The following is a 13,931-nucleotide window of genomic DNA, read 5'->3' as shown; positions in this document are numbered from 1 at the left end:
TCCTTCGCTGCGTGGGATTCGTCATCGAACTTTTGGACCTTACTGGCGAAAAGGGTGACTGATGCCCCTCACTTCTGTTTGACGCCGATGAGATCTGTACACGACATCTTGGCGACCTGTCTGGTTGCTGTCCCTGCTTCGCTGGAAACTTTGACTCATATTTTCAACATTTCAAAGGCTCGCCCCAATGTTCTTCTGGGCGATTTTGCCACCCATGCGTATTGCCCCTTATGTACTGAACTACCAGACCAGATACCCCCCATCCAGTCCCAAATAGTTACCTATAATATCACACAAGGAGATTTGTGTTTTTTCCTTACGTGTAATCCTGGTGCAATTTCTGAATGTCTGCGTCTAAAATTGAAAGGTGCTACTTCCTTTACCCTTCATGAGCGAACTTTGTGCTTTCAAAGGACACCGAAAACATGTACTTCTGTCCAGAACAATATGACTTGCAAGAGTTTGGTAGTTACCCCCAGTCATTATCGCACGATGTTACTACCTGCCGGATGGCTTTTCTCATGTGGTAAAACTTCCTGGCCATATGTCCCCGCAAATATTTCAGGAGGCCCTTGTGCCATTACGAGACTCAGTTTACTGATGTTCTCGTCACATCCGAATGCCAATTCTCGTGTGATTCGAGATACAGTGATGTTACAGGAGGATTGTGACTCGTCTTTGCATTTATATTCCAAGTCTGAATACCTTAGCCTGGCTATTTCAATTATTGGTGTTCCTGCTTTGGCGGTTTATAATGCCAAATCTATTGGGAAAATGGCCTGCTGGATGGTAAAATCCATTAATCATACTTCTACAGTCCTGTCTGACATGCTGTTAGACGCCCAGGGTGAACGCAGAGCCATCTTGCAAAATCGAGCGGCCATTGATTATCTTTTGCTTAAACATGGACACGATTGTTCTGATTTTGAGGGTCTTTGTTGTTTTAACTTGTCTGATCATACACAATCCATTCGCGCTCACATTGATAAGCTACATGACTTGACAGAAGAAGTTAGAAAACACATTGACCAGGGCTGGTTTGACTGGCTCTTTAATTGGTTACCTGATTTGTATCTGTTACGTCAAATATTAGGAGGTATTCTGATTACCATCGCTGTTTTGATTTCTATCTGTTGCTTTATTCAGTGTATTCCTTCACTACTTCAATTCTGCACATTTGGTACTAGACATAGATCAGTTAGCTTTGTTTCATATTATTCTTCCACAGATGTTAGTTCTGTTTAATGAATGTATAATAGACTGAAGTCAAGGGTGAAATGTTCTGCTCGATTTTCCCGGCCTTCTTGTGAGGAACAATGATGGAATGTGACTTCAGTCTCTTATCATTCAAGTCTAAGGGTTAGAGTAGTGAATGGAGCCTATTTACTAGGCACTTCGACATGATCCTGTGTTCTTCCCCATAGATCAGGGCTTGCACACATATCCTAGGGGATAGATTCGTTAGTATTAGGGATAACCTGTCCTGTAGTGAGGGTATTTCATGGAGCCGTGCTGAATTCAGGCCTGATAGGCCTCAAACGGGAGAGACTCCATCTTTCTTTCTGCTCCGGCAGCTTGAGATGCTTCTAGGTTAAGGGTGGTGTTTTAGTTATGAGGTGTTATTCGCTTGGAGAGAACCGGTTCAGGCCAGCCCTTATCGAAGGATTGTATTTTTCTTCATGCCGAAGACACTACATCAGGCCGGCCGGCTGGGAACGTGTCCTTGGTACGGGGAGGTACAAGAATTTGGTGGGCGGCAGGTTACGGGCCAGAATTTTCCATGAGGAAATGCACCTCTATATTAGTGAAAGTCTGAGGCAGATACGGTGCACTTACTTCAGTCCGTAGGCGGCATCTAGCCGTTAGCAGTAAAGCTACTACTTATTCCAGGGAAGACAGATGACAAACTTGAAGGCGGAGAAAAACCGAGAGACAGATACTCTTCTAGCAGAATAGCCAGAGAGGAGAGAGAGTAGCCGATGAGGAAGAGGTCCCAGTGACTCGGAGAAGGGAGAAGGGAACAGATCCGTGACTGCGGAGGTGTGACTTCCAGGCGAGCCGAGGCACAGACGAGAAGGGAACCTAGATGACCATTGAGTGCAGGCTACACACGACTAAGGTGATGTCGACCCCTTTCTTATTAGAGTGTACAACCTAATCTTTCACTTTTCCTTGCAGGTTATGTGTTACATAGTAATGTTATGTGATTGCGTATGTAATGAGTAATAAAGTACCCAGTTTGTAGTGAATCAACATGTGCTGCGTGTTCTTGTATAAGAGGGTAGCCTATTCTTCTAGTCAGCTGTGACTTGACATGAACAGATGTTAACCCTGATCAGGTAAGTGGTAACTGAATAAGGGAGAGAGGAGCCCCTCGAACCAGAGAACGGGTTGTGCTCAAACTGGCAGTTCTTGTGTGATCTGATAAATAGTAAAACTGATTCCCTTGTTGTATGTTATGGTAATCATAGGATGAACTTGTGCTGAGGCTGCCGTCTGGGTAGGAAGTCCTGGGTCCGTCTGGGACCGCGAGGCTGAGGCTGCCGTCTGGGTAGGAAGTCCTGGGTCCGTCTGGGACCGCGAGGCTGAGGCTGCCGTCTGGGTAGGAAGTCCTGGGTCCGTCTGGGACCGCGAGGCTGAGGCTGCCGTCTGGTTAGGAAGTCCTGGGTCCGTCTGGGACCGCGAGGCTGAGACTGCCGTTTGGGTAGGAAGTCCTGGGTCCGTCTGGGACCGCGAGGCTGAAGCTGCCGTCTGGGTAGGAAGTCCTGGGTCCGTCTGGGACCGTGAGGCTGAGACTGCCGTTTGGGTAGGAAGTCCTGGGTCCGTCTGGGACCGCGAGGCTGAGACTGCCGTTTGGGTAGGAAGTCCTGGGTCCGTCTGGGACCGCGAGGCTGAGGCTGCCGTCTGGGTAGGAAGTCCTGGGTCCGTCTGGGATCGCGAGGCCGCCACTTGTATTATAAGAGGTCTAGATATATATATATATATATATATATATATATATATATATATATATATATATATATAGTAGGAATTCCCTGTCCTTAGGTGGTATATATCTGTGGTTACTTGTTGTGAATAGGCCCTAGGGAGAGGGTAACGTTCTGGCTGGGTTGGAGAGGCTCTGATGAGCGGGTTCTATCTGATCCGAAAACCCAAGCAGAACACATGCCTGATTACATTTATTGGTGTGCAAAGAACACGTCATCTTATGTATAATTAATAATACCAATGGTAGCGTCAGATGGATGACATGACGGGAATTAATACATGTGGCCAAACAGAAGTATCAAACCAAGGTACTATTTACATAGGCAATTATAAGAGCAATTCACAATGTGGAGAGGTATGTAGCCTTCAAGGGGAAGGTCCCACAGAGTTAAATACTCAATCCCAGGGTCGGGAAATCAGCAAGTATCAATGCCATCATGCAATGACGGGAGCCTCCGACTGCAACATTTACTGTTGCTGTCGGAGGCTCCCGTCATCACGGATTATCCCACGGAGAGCAATCCTCAATCCCAGGGTCGGGAAGAACGTATCAGTAACTATTGCGGTCGGAGGCTCCAATCATCGCATCACGGCATTGATACTTGCCGATTTGCTGACTCTGGGGTTGGGACTGTAGCGGCCTTTGTTCCTGAAAATACATGTATCACCCAGGGCAGATTAGAGCAGTTTGGTGGTGGTAGCAGCAGGAATTGGGGACTGCAAAGTGCAATGCCGCAAAGGGCCTGGACGTTGTCGGCTGGACCTCCAAACCCGGCTTTGAAAGGACCATCGGACCGGGTCTGTTGCTATGGAGGTGGGCCTTGGCACCATCTGAGAGCCAGACTCCCTCTTAAGCCCTAGAAGGGCCTTAACTGTTGGGGATACTGCCACACAGGAGCCGAAAGGTAAAGATAGTGCACTATGGTCCTGCTTTCATTGAAATGCTCCAGGGCAAAGTCTCCTTCAAATTCATAGACTGGCACCGTCAAATAGCATGTCCATTTGTGCCACCTAAGCTTCACCCTACAAACCCCTCGATCTCATGCATGTGTAGCGCTGAAGCATCACACTGGTACCAACTGCTCTGACTAAACAGTTGTGTGTCCAGTACAGAATGAATGGCGTATTTTGCTATGCCCTGACCATTCTGGAAGGTCAGAGCCAAAATGACCTTAAACTTTTCTGGAAGTGCCAGCAAAATTTCAGCTTATAGTCCTGTAATGCACTGCAGTAGCACCCAAATAAGCAGATGGTGTTGACGGACCAAAGTGTGAGGCTCGTCGAGGAAAACATACTCTTTTGCCATTCTGTTTGACTCTCTCTCTCTCTCTCGCAGGGTTGTAAGGAACAAATTGGGATGGACTCTGAACAAAGGCTCCGCACTCTCTCACCCGACGTCGCCTTCCTCACAGAATCCTGGACCAATGCCAGCTCCACATCCGACATTGCAACCACCGTTCCCGACAGATACAAGATCCAGAGGTAGGACCACCCCAACCACCCTGGAGCTGGACTCGCCATTGTGCACAAGCCACGTTCACCACTACCATTGCAGACCTCATCGCACCCCATGCCATCGCATCCACGGACTACGTATGCCTCAGAGACCTGAACTTCCACCTCGACAACCGCAGCGACCAATCCACCACCCTCCTGGACAACCTCGCCAACATCGGACTGAGACAGCTTGTCACCACCCCCACCCATAAGGCAGGACATACCCTCAACCCCATCACACAACATTTGCTTCAGTCACACCACGCAACCCATCTGGACAGAGCACCACTGCGTCCACTTCTCCAAGCCCGCCGCACACAAGCCCACACTTCGCCCTCGGTCAGGAACTGGAGCAAGATCACCGAGGAGCACCTCAACTCCACCCTCAACTGCACACCTTCCCCCCCCACCACAGCCGATGCCAACTCCGTGGCCAACACTCTCCACAGATGGATCACCATCTGTGCAGACGCGCTCACCCCCCTCCAGAACTCCGACAGACAAAGCACCACGAAAGCCACCTGGTTCACCACCGACCTCCGAGAATCCAAGCGCACATGCCCACGACTCGAGAGAGCTTGGAGGAACAGCAAAACCTCCGAAGCATGCTCCGCCTACAAAACCGTAATGACAGAACACACCCAACTCATCAGAACCACAAAGAAGAACTTCATCCAGAGCAAAATACTCACCAACTCCAAGGAACTCTTCAGCATCACACAAGAATTTACTGAACCCCCAGCGAATCCTCCGATGTTTCCCCCCCCAGGACCTCTAAAACAAACTCGGCTCCTACTTCCATCCCAAGATCAAAACTCTCTACAGCAACTTCGAAGAGCAGAACCTAGACACTGACCCTACACCTCCAACCGACAACGCAACCCAGCCTACCATCACAGCCTGGACCCCTGTAACCACAGAAGACACCGCCAAGACTATGAGAAGACATACACTAAGGAGAACCCACCGACCCCTGCCTGCCCCACAAATTCCAGAGAGCCGCCTCCACCATCGCAACCCAACTACGACATACCATCATCTGCTCCTTCGAAACAGGCACTTTCCTGACGAATGGAAACGGGCAGAGGTCATGCCCCTCCTCAAGAAGCCCACCGTAGACCCAACAGACCTCAAGAACAACTGACCCATCTCTCTCCTCTCATTCGCAGCCAAAGTCACCGAGAAGATCATCAACAACCAGCACACTAACTTCAAAGAAGCCAACTCGATCATCGATTCTTCCCAATCTGGATTCCACACCAACCACAGCACCAAGGCTGCCCTCCTAGCCGCCACAGACTACATCCACACCCTCCTCGACCCATGCCACACGGCAGCCTTCATCCTACTAGACATCTCAGCAGCCTTCAACACCGTCTCCCACCGCACCTTAACCGCTAGACTCAAACGACGCTGGCATCCGGGGAACCGCCTAAAACTGGATTCAGTCCTTCCTCACTGGCCGAACCCAAAGAATCAGACTCCCACCCTTCCTCTCCAAACTGACAGAGATCAGCTGCGGAGTAGCCCAAGGATCTTCACTTAGCCCCACCCTCTTCAATATCTACATGACCCCTCTCACCACCATCGTCAGAAAACATGGACTCAGCATAGTATCCTACGCCGATGACACCCACCTCATCCTGTCCCTCACCAGCAAACCAGACATCAGACACAGCTTCCAGGAAGGTATGAAAGACGTTGTTTCCTGGATAAGCAACAGCTGCTTAAAGCTCAACTCAGAGAAAACAAAAGCCCTCGTCTTCGGATCTACCCCCTCAGCATGGGACAAAACATGGTGGCCCACCACTCTCAGCGAATCTTCCACACCCACAGACCACGACCGCAACCTCGGCATCATACTCGACTCCTCCCTCACCATGCACCAATAGAACAACATTGTATCCTCCACATTCTTCAAAACCCTCCGCAAGACCTTCAAATGGATCCCCCCGAATCCAGAAGCACACTCATAACCAGCAGACTGGACTACTGGAACGCCCTCTACGCAGGAATAAACAAATCTCTACTCCTCAAATCCAGACGCTCCAGAGCGCCGCATCCAAACTTATACTCCAACTGAACTGAACTCAGAAGACCGAGGTCCTCGTCCTTGGACCCTCCCCCACGGCATGGGACAACTCCTGGTGGCCCCCTGCCCTCGGAACCCCCCACCACACCCCGACGGACCACGCCCGGAACCGCGGCATCATTCTAGACTCCTCCCTCACCATGACCCGCCAGATCAATGCCGTCGCCTCTACCTGTTTCAACTCCCTCCGCAAGACCTTCAAGTGGATCCCCCACGAATGCAGAAAGACCGTCATCCACGCACTCGTAACTAGCAGACTGAACTACAGCAACGCCCTCTACGCTGGAATAAACAAAACCCTGCTACACAAGCTCCAAACCATCCGGAACACCGCAGCCAGACTCGTCCTCGGAACCCCACGACACAAACACATGATCCCACACCTACAAGACCTTCACTGGCTGCATCGAGAAGGGGGTAACCTTCAAGCTACTCACCCACGCCTGCAAAGCCCTCCACAACATCGGACCCAAATACCTCAACGAGTCTCCTTCCATGTACCCAAAAGGAACCTCTGCTCTGCCGACCTCGCCCTGGCAGAGACCCCACGCATCTGCCGAACCAGAGCAGACAGAAGAGCCTTCTCCTACATCGCAGCAAAGACCTGGAATGAGCTCCCAGTCTACCTCCGAAGCTCACCCACTCTGCACACCTTCAGGAAGAGCTTCAAGACCTGGCTGTTCGACTAATCCGGAGCTGCCCACCCCCCTCCCCAGTACCTTGAGACCCTCACAGGTGAGTAACCCCGGATTGATTGATTGATCTTCGGCATCCCTCGACAACACCACATCACCCAACACATACGAGAACTTCACTGGCTCCCCGTCAAAAAGAGAGTGACCTTCAAGTTCCTCACTCACGCCTACAAATCCCTCCACAACATCGGACCCCCATACCTCAACAAAAGAATCTCCTTCTACGCACCCAAGAGAAGCCTCCGATCTGCTGACCTTGCCCTAGCCGAAACCCCATGCATCCGCAGAGCCAGAATGGGGTGGGGGGCGATCCTTCTCCTACAACGCAGTAAAGACCTGGAATGAACTCCCACTCAGCATCAGACATACCCCCACACTGCAAGCTTTCAGAAAGAGCCCCAAGACCCAGCTCTTCGGATGAGACGAAGCAGCACAAGCTCCACCCCCCAGCACCTTGAGAGCCTTGCGGGTGAGTAGTGTGCTTCAAAAATTCCTGATTGATTGATTGATTGCTATGTTGATCTTGTGTTCCATTTAAGCACCAGTGTACAGTGTAGCAATTTCAGCGACATAGTTGTACACACTTGTTTTTTCATGTTGAGAGACAATCTGGGCAACTGTGCTATGCCATACATCAAAACCTGTAGATCTGATTGCTGTGACCCACCTGTCTTCATCTTTACCCTCAGAGGCGATGACTGAAACCCTGTCAAGCAGCTTCTCCCTCAGCTCATCAAACACAGTTTGATGGAACTCCAGCCTAGGAATGCTATGGAGATCCAGGAATGGCAATGCAGACTGTAGAGAGGGCAGGAGGACACCATTTTCAGTCTAAAAAACATAAGTAAACACATTTAAGTATTTTGTACAAAACCAAGCAATCAAATAACGCTTTTCAGAATGTAACAATTCTAATGTAATGTTGTCCAAATACTGAAAATGGAGAATCGTGCAGCAGAAAAACTTACTGATGACCTACATCGCCACCCCTCTCACTGTTTTAGCATGAGGTTTCAATGAACAATGAAACACAAACAGAATTTCGAGTATACAAACTTGGAGTGAGAAACATCCCCACTGAAGCATCAATGATTCCAATCAAAAACTTAAACAATACCACTTTAAACAAGATTGTACCAACTACCGGCATTTATCAAAGCTGAGGTACAAGCACAGATGCATTTCACTTCGTTTCGATCTTGGCAGCATGATTCATGTAGCATGCTTTGAGAGTTGAAGCTCAAGTGATAAACAGCAAACATCTTTAGTGCAGAGGGAAAAAATAGAGTAGAAAAAATGCACTATGCCAAGAACATCCCACAAGCACAACAAACACTGCAGATGCACTTGCACATCTTTCACTCAAACACAGCTAAACATGCATAATCCAGAGGGTAGTGATGCTGGAGCAGTCTTATGGTTCTGCTCTTCCACTTACTGTAAAGAGCAAGCTAACTGGAAAAAGCTATAGCTGCCATGATGGACTGCACCCAAACCCACCAGGCTGGCATCTGTGTTTACTACAATAGTATCATTGGTGTCAAATGGTTTAAGTGCTGGTGCCGTGTCAATGCTCCTATTCAAATTCTTAAACTCTCTTTCACAATTCACGCACGAAACAAACTTGAAATGTTTTACCATAAGAGTGCACGTGTGTTTGGTTTGGTCTACAAACATGGGTACACAACAGGAAACTATTCAGCCAACCCCAAAAAAGAATGCAACGGGTCTTTACATGTTGGAGAAGGGCTTCCTCAATAGCAGAAACCAATTTCATTTTATTTTTTAGATCTCTCTGATCCAATGTCCTAAATATTCCACACCTTTCACCTTAAACCTGAATCTCTCCTTCTTAATAGTTAAACCACTCTCTTGCAGAATTTTTATCCAGCTCCTTAATGCACCATATTTTCATGTTCTATTTCATTGTTCCCAAACACTATAAGATGTCATCTTGAAACGGTCACCCTACGGGTATCTTTTAGTAGATGGTGAATAGCTCTCTGTCAGACGACCGCTGCTGAAGCTAAGCGGAAAGGTATATGTTTATATCTATAAGCTTCGTCCAGGGTGAGAAAAAATTTTAGCGTTCTAGACTCAGGATGCAGCACAAGTTAGTGGTAGGTCGAGGAAAGATCAAGGAAAACACTTCTGCTCCCTTGATGTTGGTCAACATTTTTCCTGTGTTGGGAAGAGGATGCCTGTTCACTCAGATTGCAGCATTCAAACCCCTTAAGTTCACACACAACCTGATGTCACCATTATCCTCGTTTGGCGTCACCACTGGAGCTAACCACTCTGAGGATTCATTTTTTTCCATCGCCTCACTCTTGCACAACCTATGGAATTCTTGCCGCAGGTGTTCTCCCATCATCAGTGGAACTCCCCAAGGTTTATGTCCTATACAAGTCCACCCATCCCTCAACACTATCTCATGCATGAATCCTTTGAGACCCCAACCCTTCAATGAAAAACTCCAGATAGTCAGTGATATATGGCACTCGCTGCTACTGCACACACTTCACTTTGTACGCCCAACACCTGTTCCTGATGATTTGGATCCAAAAGAATTCCCAAATCCCTTTGTTGAGGCCAACACAACAAACACAAAACCTACTTGGCAAAATACACTATTGATGTTACATGCTTCTTTTGAAATTCAAGTTGAGCTTCAATGAAATCCACTAATTCAATGGGCTTATTTCCATAAGCCACCAACCTTCCATCTGGATTCCTGAGTACATGTTCTGAAAATTTCTTTAAGTATTCCTCTCCAATAAAAGTATTACTCTGCCATCATTCTCAACTCAATACCGTCAATACTGATGTTGCAAAATGGATTATCGTCACTAATTTTACCAACCTGTTGAATTTCTAAAATAACAGTCACCATCATCCTCTATTCCCTCTATCACCTTCACCGAGGGGCTTCTTTTAGTCACACTCCCCATTCTTCCTCTACACATCCTTGCAAAATGCCCTTTATTTCTGCAGCCTCTTACATACTTGTTCTATAGATGGACACAATCAGTAGCTACATGACCTCTGAAACCACACTTACAGCACATTACTTTTTTCTTCTACCCATTTTTTCGATACCACTGTCCTCTTCTTTCCTTGGTTTGTGTGTCTCTTTCTGGACTGCCGCTACCTTTTCTTCCAACTTTAACTCTTTCAACTTTTCATTCGTCAATTCATCTCTCTTCATTAATAGGCATGTGAAGAGTCAAAAATTGAAATGCACAGGATTTCACTCTAGTGTGCGCGCCACTGAAATTATGCTCCAAACTAACACACAACAGGTCTCCAGTATGCATGTCACGGAGTGTATGTCTGCCCACACCGCTGCCTTTGTAACTTGCTCTGTTGGCTGAACACCAAAATACTAACACGCAATTGGTTTCCAGTGTGCGTCTTACTGAATTTAGGACTGCCAAAAAAATGCTGCCTTTCAACAAGTATATGGGACACTTGTCTTTACTTTTAATGGATTTCACACAAATCCAATTACATTTTGTATCTGCCACTTCCCTCTGTACTGACATACCCATGCCCCAATATGCCCAAAAAAAATTAATAGGGTCCCTAGTGCTTTAACATTGTTCAGTATTGCGCCGATGACGTGCAGTTTGGAAAGTGTTACACCGCACTTCCTCTGTATTACACCGCACTTCCTCTGTATAAGCACGCGGTGGCGCTTTCTTGCACGTGGTGTTGCTAGGGAACTGTTGATGCCCAATAAGAACACACACGGTGGCACTTTCCTCATGTGTGATGTTGCTGGGGAACTGCTGACGCCTAACGTTTCTTTCAGTTGTTGTGCAATAGCGTTATGCCGCATAAGACGCTGCTTAGCAACACAGCCAGACTACTACCTGCTTGTGACCCGGTTATGCTTCAAGCGTCACTGCCACTGAATTAACCAACGCACAGGGTGAAGATGGCTGGAACACTGCTTTACCCAAAAGGTTTGGGTCAAAAGTCTTACTGACAGACGTTTTCGAGCGGCAACCTTCATGTAGTTGCCCACCATCTGCAGCCAGCCTGGTTCATAAATCGCACACGATCCCACCCAAAGTCTTCGTTCACATGCCTCCGGGAAGTGTCTCAGTCTTCAGGTGGCTTTCCGTCCAGGCAAAAATCCATCCTGGGTCACCATTGAAAAGAATACAAGCCGAAACCAAAAGAAGGTAATAGATACGTTTATTCCTTCTCACCGAGAGAGAACCCAACAACCAACTGCTGGCGCTAACAGTGTTCTACAGCCTGGTCGCAGCAATGCTCCAGAACGCTAAATGAACATTCTGTACTCCCTTTTCAGATCAGAACACCACAATGGGACATGCCAAAATACAGTACTATTAATAAGGAGGAATGGTGTAGAAGTCACAATTGCTTATGCCTCAATATCATTAAAGGACATGGAGAAAAAATACTCCACCATAGAGAGGAAAGCTTTGCCTGTATGGTGGGGAGTAAACCATTTTGGAACATATGTGTGAGGAACCTATTTCACAGTTAGGACTGACAATCGTCCACTTGTAGAGGTGTTCACAACAAGTGGGGGAAGGAGAGCATCTCCTAGAGTAGTGTGATGGACCATGAGAATGTTGGAGTACAATTTTCACATGGAATATGTTCTTGGGAAGAAAAATGTGGAAGCTGATGGCCCTATGGGGTAATGATTGGTGCATAGAGTGAGGATGGTGATTGTTTGGTGACAGATGTGAGCGTAATAACCGAAAGCAGAATATCACATGAAGAATGATTGGAGGCTCTCAAAGGAGACAGTGTATTAGTGAAATTGAAAAGTCTCTGAAGGGTGGCCAAACAAAGGCAATACTTCTGTGGATGCAGTGTTTTTCCCACAGGTTAGTCAGGAATTGTCGGTCGTAAATGGAGATATGATGAGAGGTAATTTACTGGTAGTACCTTCTGTACAATGGGAGCGAATAGTTAAACTGGCACATGGACACAGTGGAATGAGTGCTACCATGAGACAGGTAAGAGCAGAGTACTGGTGGCCTCAACTGGATCGAGAGGCTGAGAGTAACATTAGAGAGTGTATTATGTGCTTGGAGTGAAAAATCACAGAAATCTGTAAGTTACCCTCCAATGGAATCTGATAAATCAGATGGTACTTGAAAGAAAATACGAATGGACATTACTAGTCCATTACATGTGATGGGAAGTTACCAATTAGCAGATAAAGGGATGGATCTGAGATAAGCGTTTTTTTCCATGACAGGCAACTACATGAGCCCCATTTCATACACAGAAAACTACAGGGGAGTCTTTCTTTCACATCCACAATGCACCTGGAAAGTGGGCAAGGGCTCGGCTGCTCTCCAGTTAAATGCAGTGTGCACAGCAATTCTGTAATGAGTGCAGTGATTGAGGGGTGATGGTAAGGTATTTGACCGATTACCGCAAATGTTTATTGTTGTGTATTGCATCAATTCAACAAAATCATATTTGTTTATTTATTAAGAGGTTTTAGGAAGTTACAAACAGTCGATTGTGGAGAATCAACTGCTTGCTCAATAAGGATCTTGGTCTTATTACAACTTCGTCATGCACAAATCTTTTAGGAAGTTCCTTATTGTGCGATTCAATTACAATGCACAGCCAGATTGCCAATTTTAGTTGCACCCACTTCTCTTACTCCTCCGTACCATTCTCTCCTTGAGGACGGAAGCTATATTACTATACCTTATTTATGTTGAGGATTGCACCAAGGCTACATGTATCTGCTTACTGTTCAAATGACTGCAAAGTTCTGTGGCGTAATATTTTCCCCATTCTAGTAAAAGGATCTGATATTGCTTTTTTGGCTACATGTTGCTCTTCTACGCTTCACCTTGATAAACAAATCAGTTTAATTTTTAACACAAAAGGAAGTTTCTAGAACTTTGGCAACTATGGTTTTTGACAGCACAGCACACTCCGAGGCACAGATTTCACTTTTGAACACTCAAAATCCAACTCACTTTACTTTAGTGATGTTTTTAATGCCTCCAAAATCACAGGTATTGTAAATGCTTTCAGGAAAATAGACAATGGGTTGCCTGATGTCTATATTTTAAATGTACTAACAGCTTTCCTGGGCTCACTCAATATCAAACTGTTCGCCGGATTCTTCATTTTCTCGTCACAGCTACTGTCGTCATTCCCCTTGAAGATTAACCAGCTGAGCCTGAGCAGCCTTGTCATCATGTTATGGCCTTCTACCTAGGGGTAGATTTGCTTTCCAGCCTGAATGAACTGTAGAGTCTAAGCTATTGCATGCTCTTGCCACCAGCAGGAACGCCTATATTTCAACTTGGCTCTTAATATCGCACAATTGTACTAAACATGCTCAAACGTGGATTTTTGCTTACAGTTAGTTCGTAAATTACTAGAAGATGTAGTGTTTTACCTTAGACTTACCTGCTGCCACTGTGGACAACTATAGGTAAGAATCCCCACAAGATACATTTCACAGTACATCACGAATCAAGGGGACACTTAGTCGTGATCACTCTAATACATAATTAGAACAGAGCATCGCCAGAACTCTCGTAAACACAGATGTTGCCCAAACCAGAGAGTATGCTTCTCCCCCACCAAGGACACTGCCAAATAACAAGCTGGGTTGTCACGAAAAGTGTTATGGGCAA

The 13,931-nt window shown here is 46.7% G+C and overlaps 1 protein-coding gene across 2 annotated transcripts in view; it reads right to left on the bottom strand.

The window, feature by feature from the left end:
* Nucleotides 1-13,931, bottom strand: part of NELFB (negative elongation factor complex member B) — a 229,629-nt gene that overhangs the window by 177,793 nt on the left and 37,905 nt on the right. For both annotated transcript variants that reach the window (XM_085611440.1, XM_085611446.1), the window contains exon 2: nucleotides 7,940-8,103. In XM_085611440.1, coding sequence (XP_085467566.1) covers nucleotides 7,940-8,103 — 164 coding nt within the window. The remainder of the gene's footprint in view (nucleotides 1-7,939; nucleotides 8,104-13,931) is intronic.

The sequence above is a fragment of the Triturus cristatus genome, chromosome 1_2, assembly GCF_964204655.1.
Source record: "Triturus cristatus chromosome 1_2, aTriCri1.1, whole genome shotgun sequence".
Lineage (NCBI taxonomy): Eukaryota > Metazoa > Chordata > Amphibia > Caudata > Salamandridae > Triturus > Triturus cristatus.
Note: the sequence above shows the minus strand (reverse complement) of the source record. Positions and strands in the feature narration are given on the sequence as shown.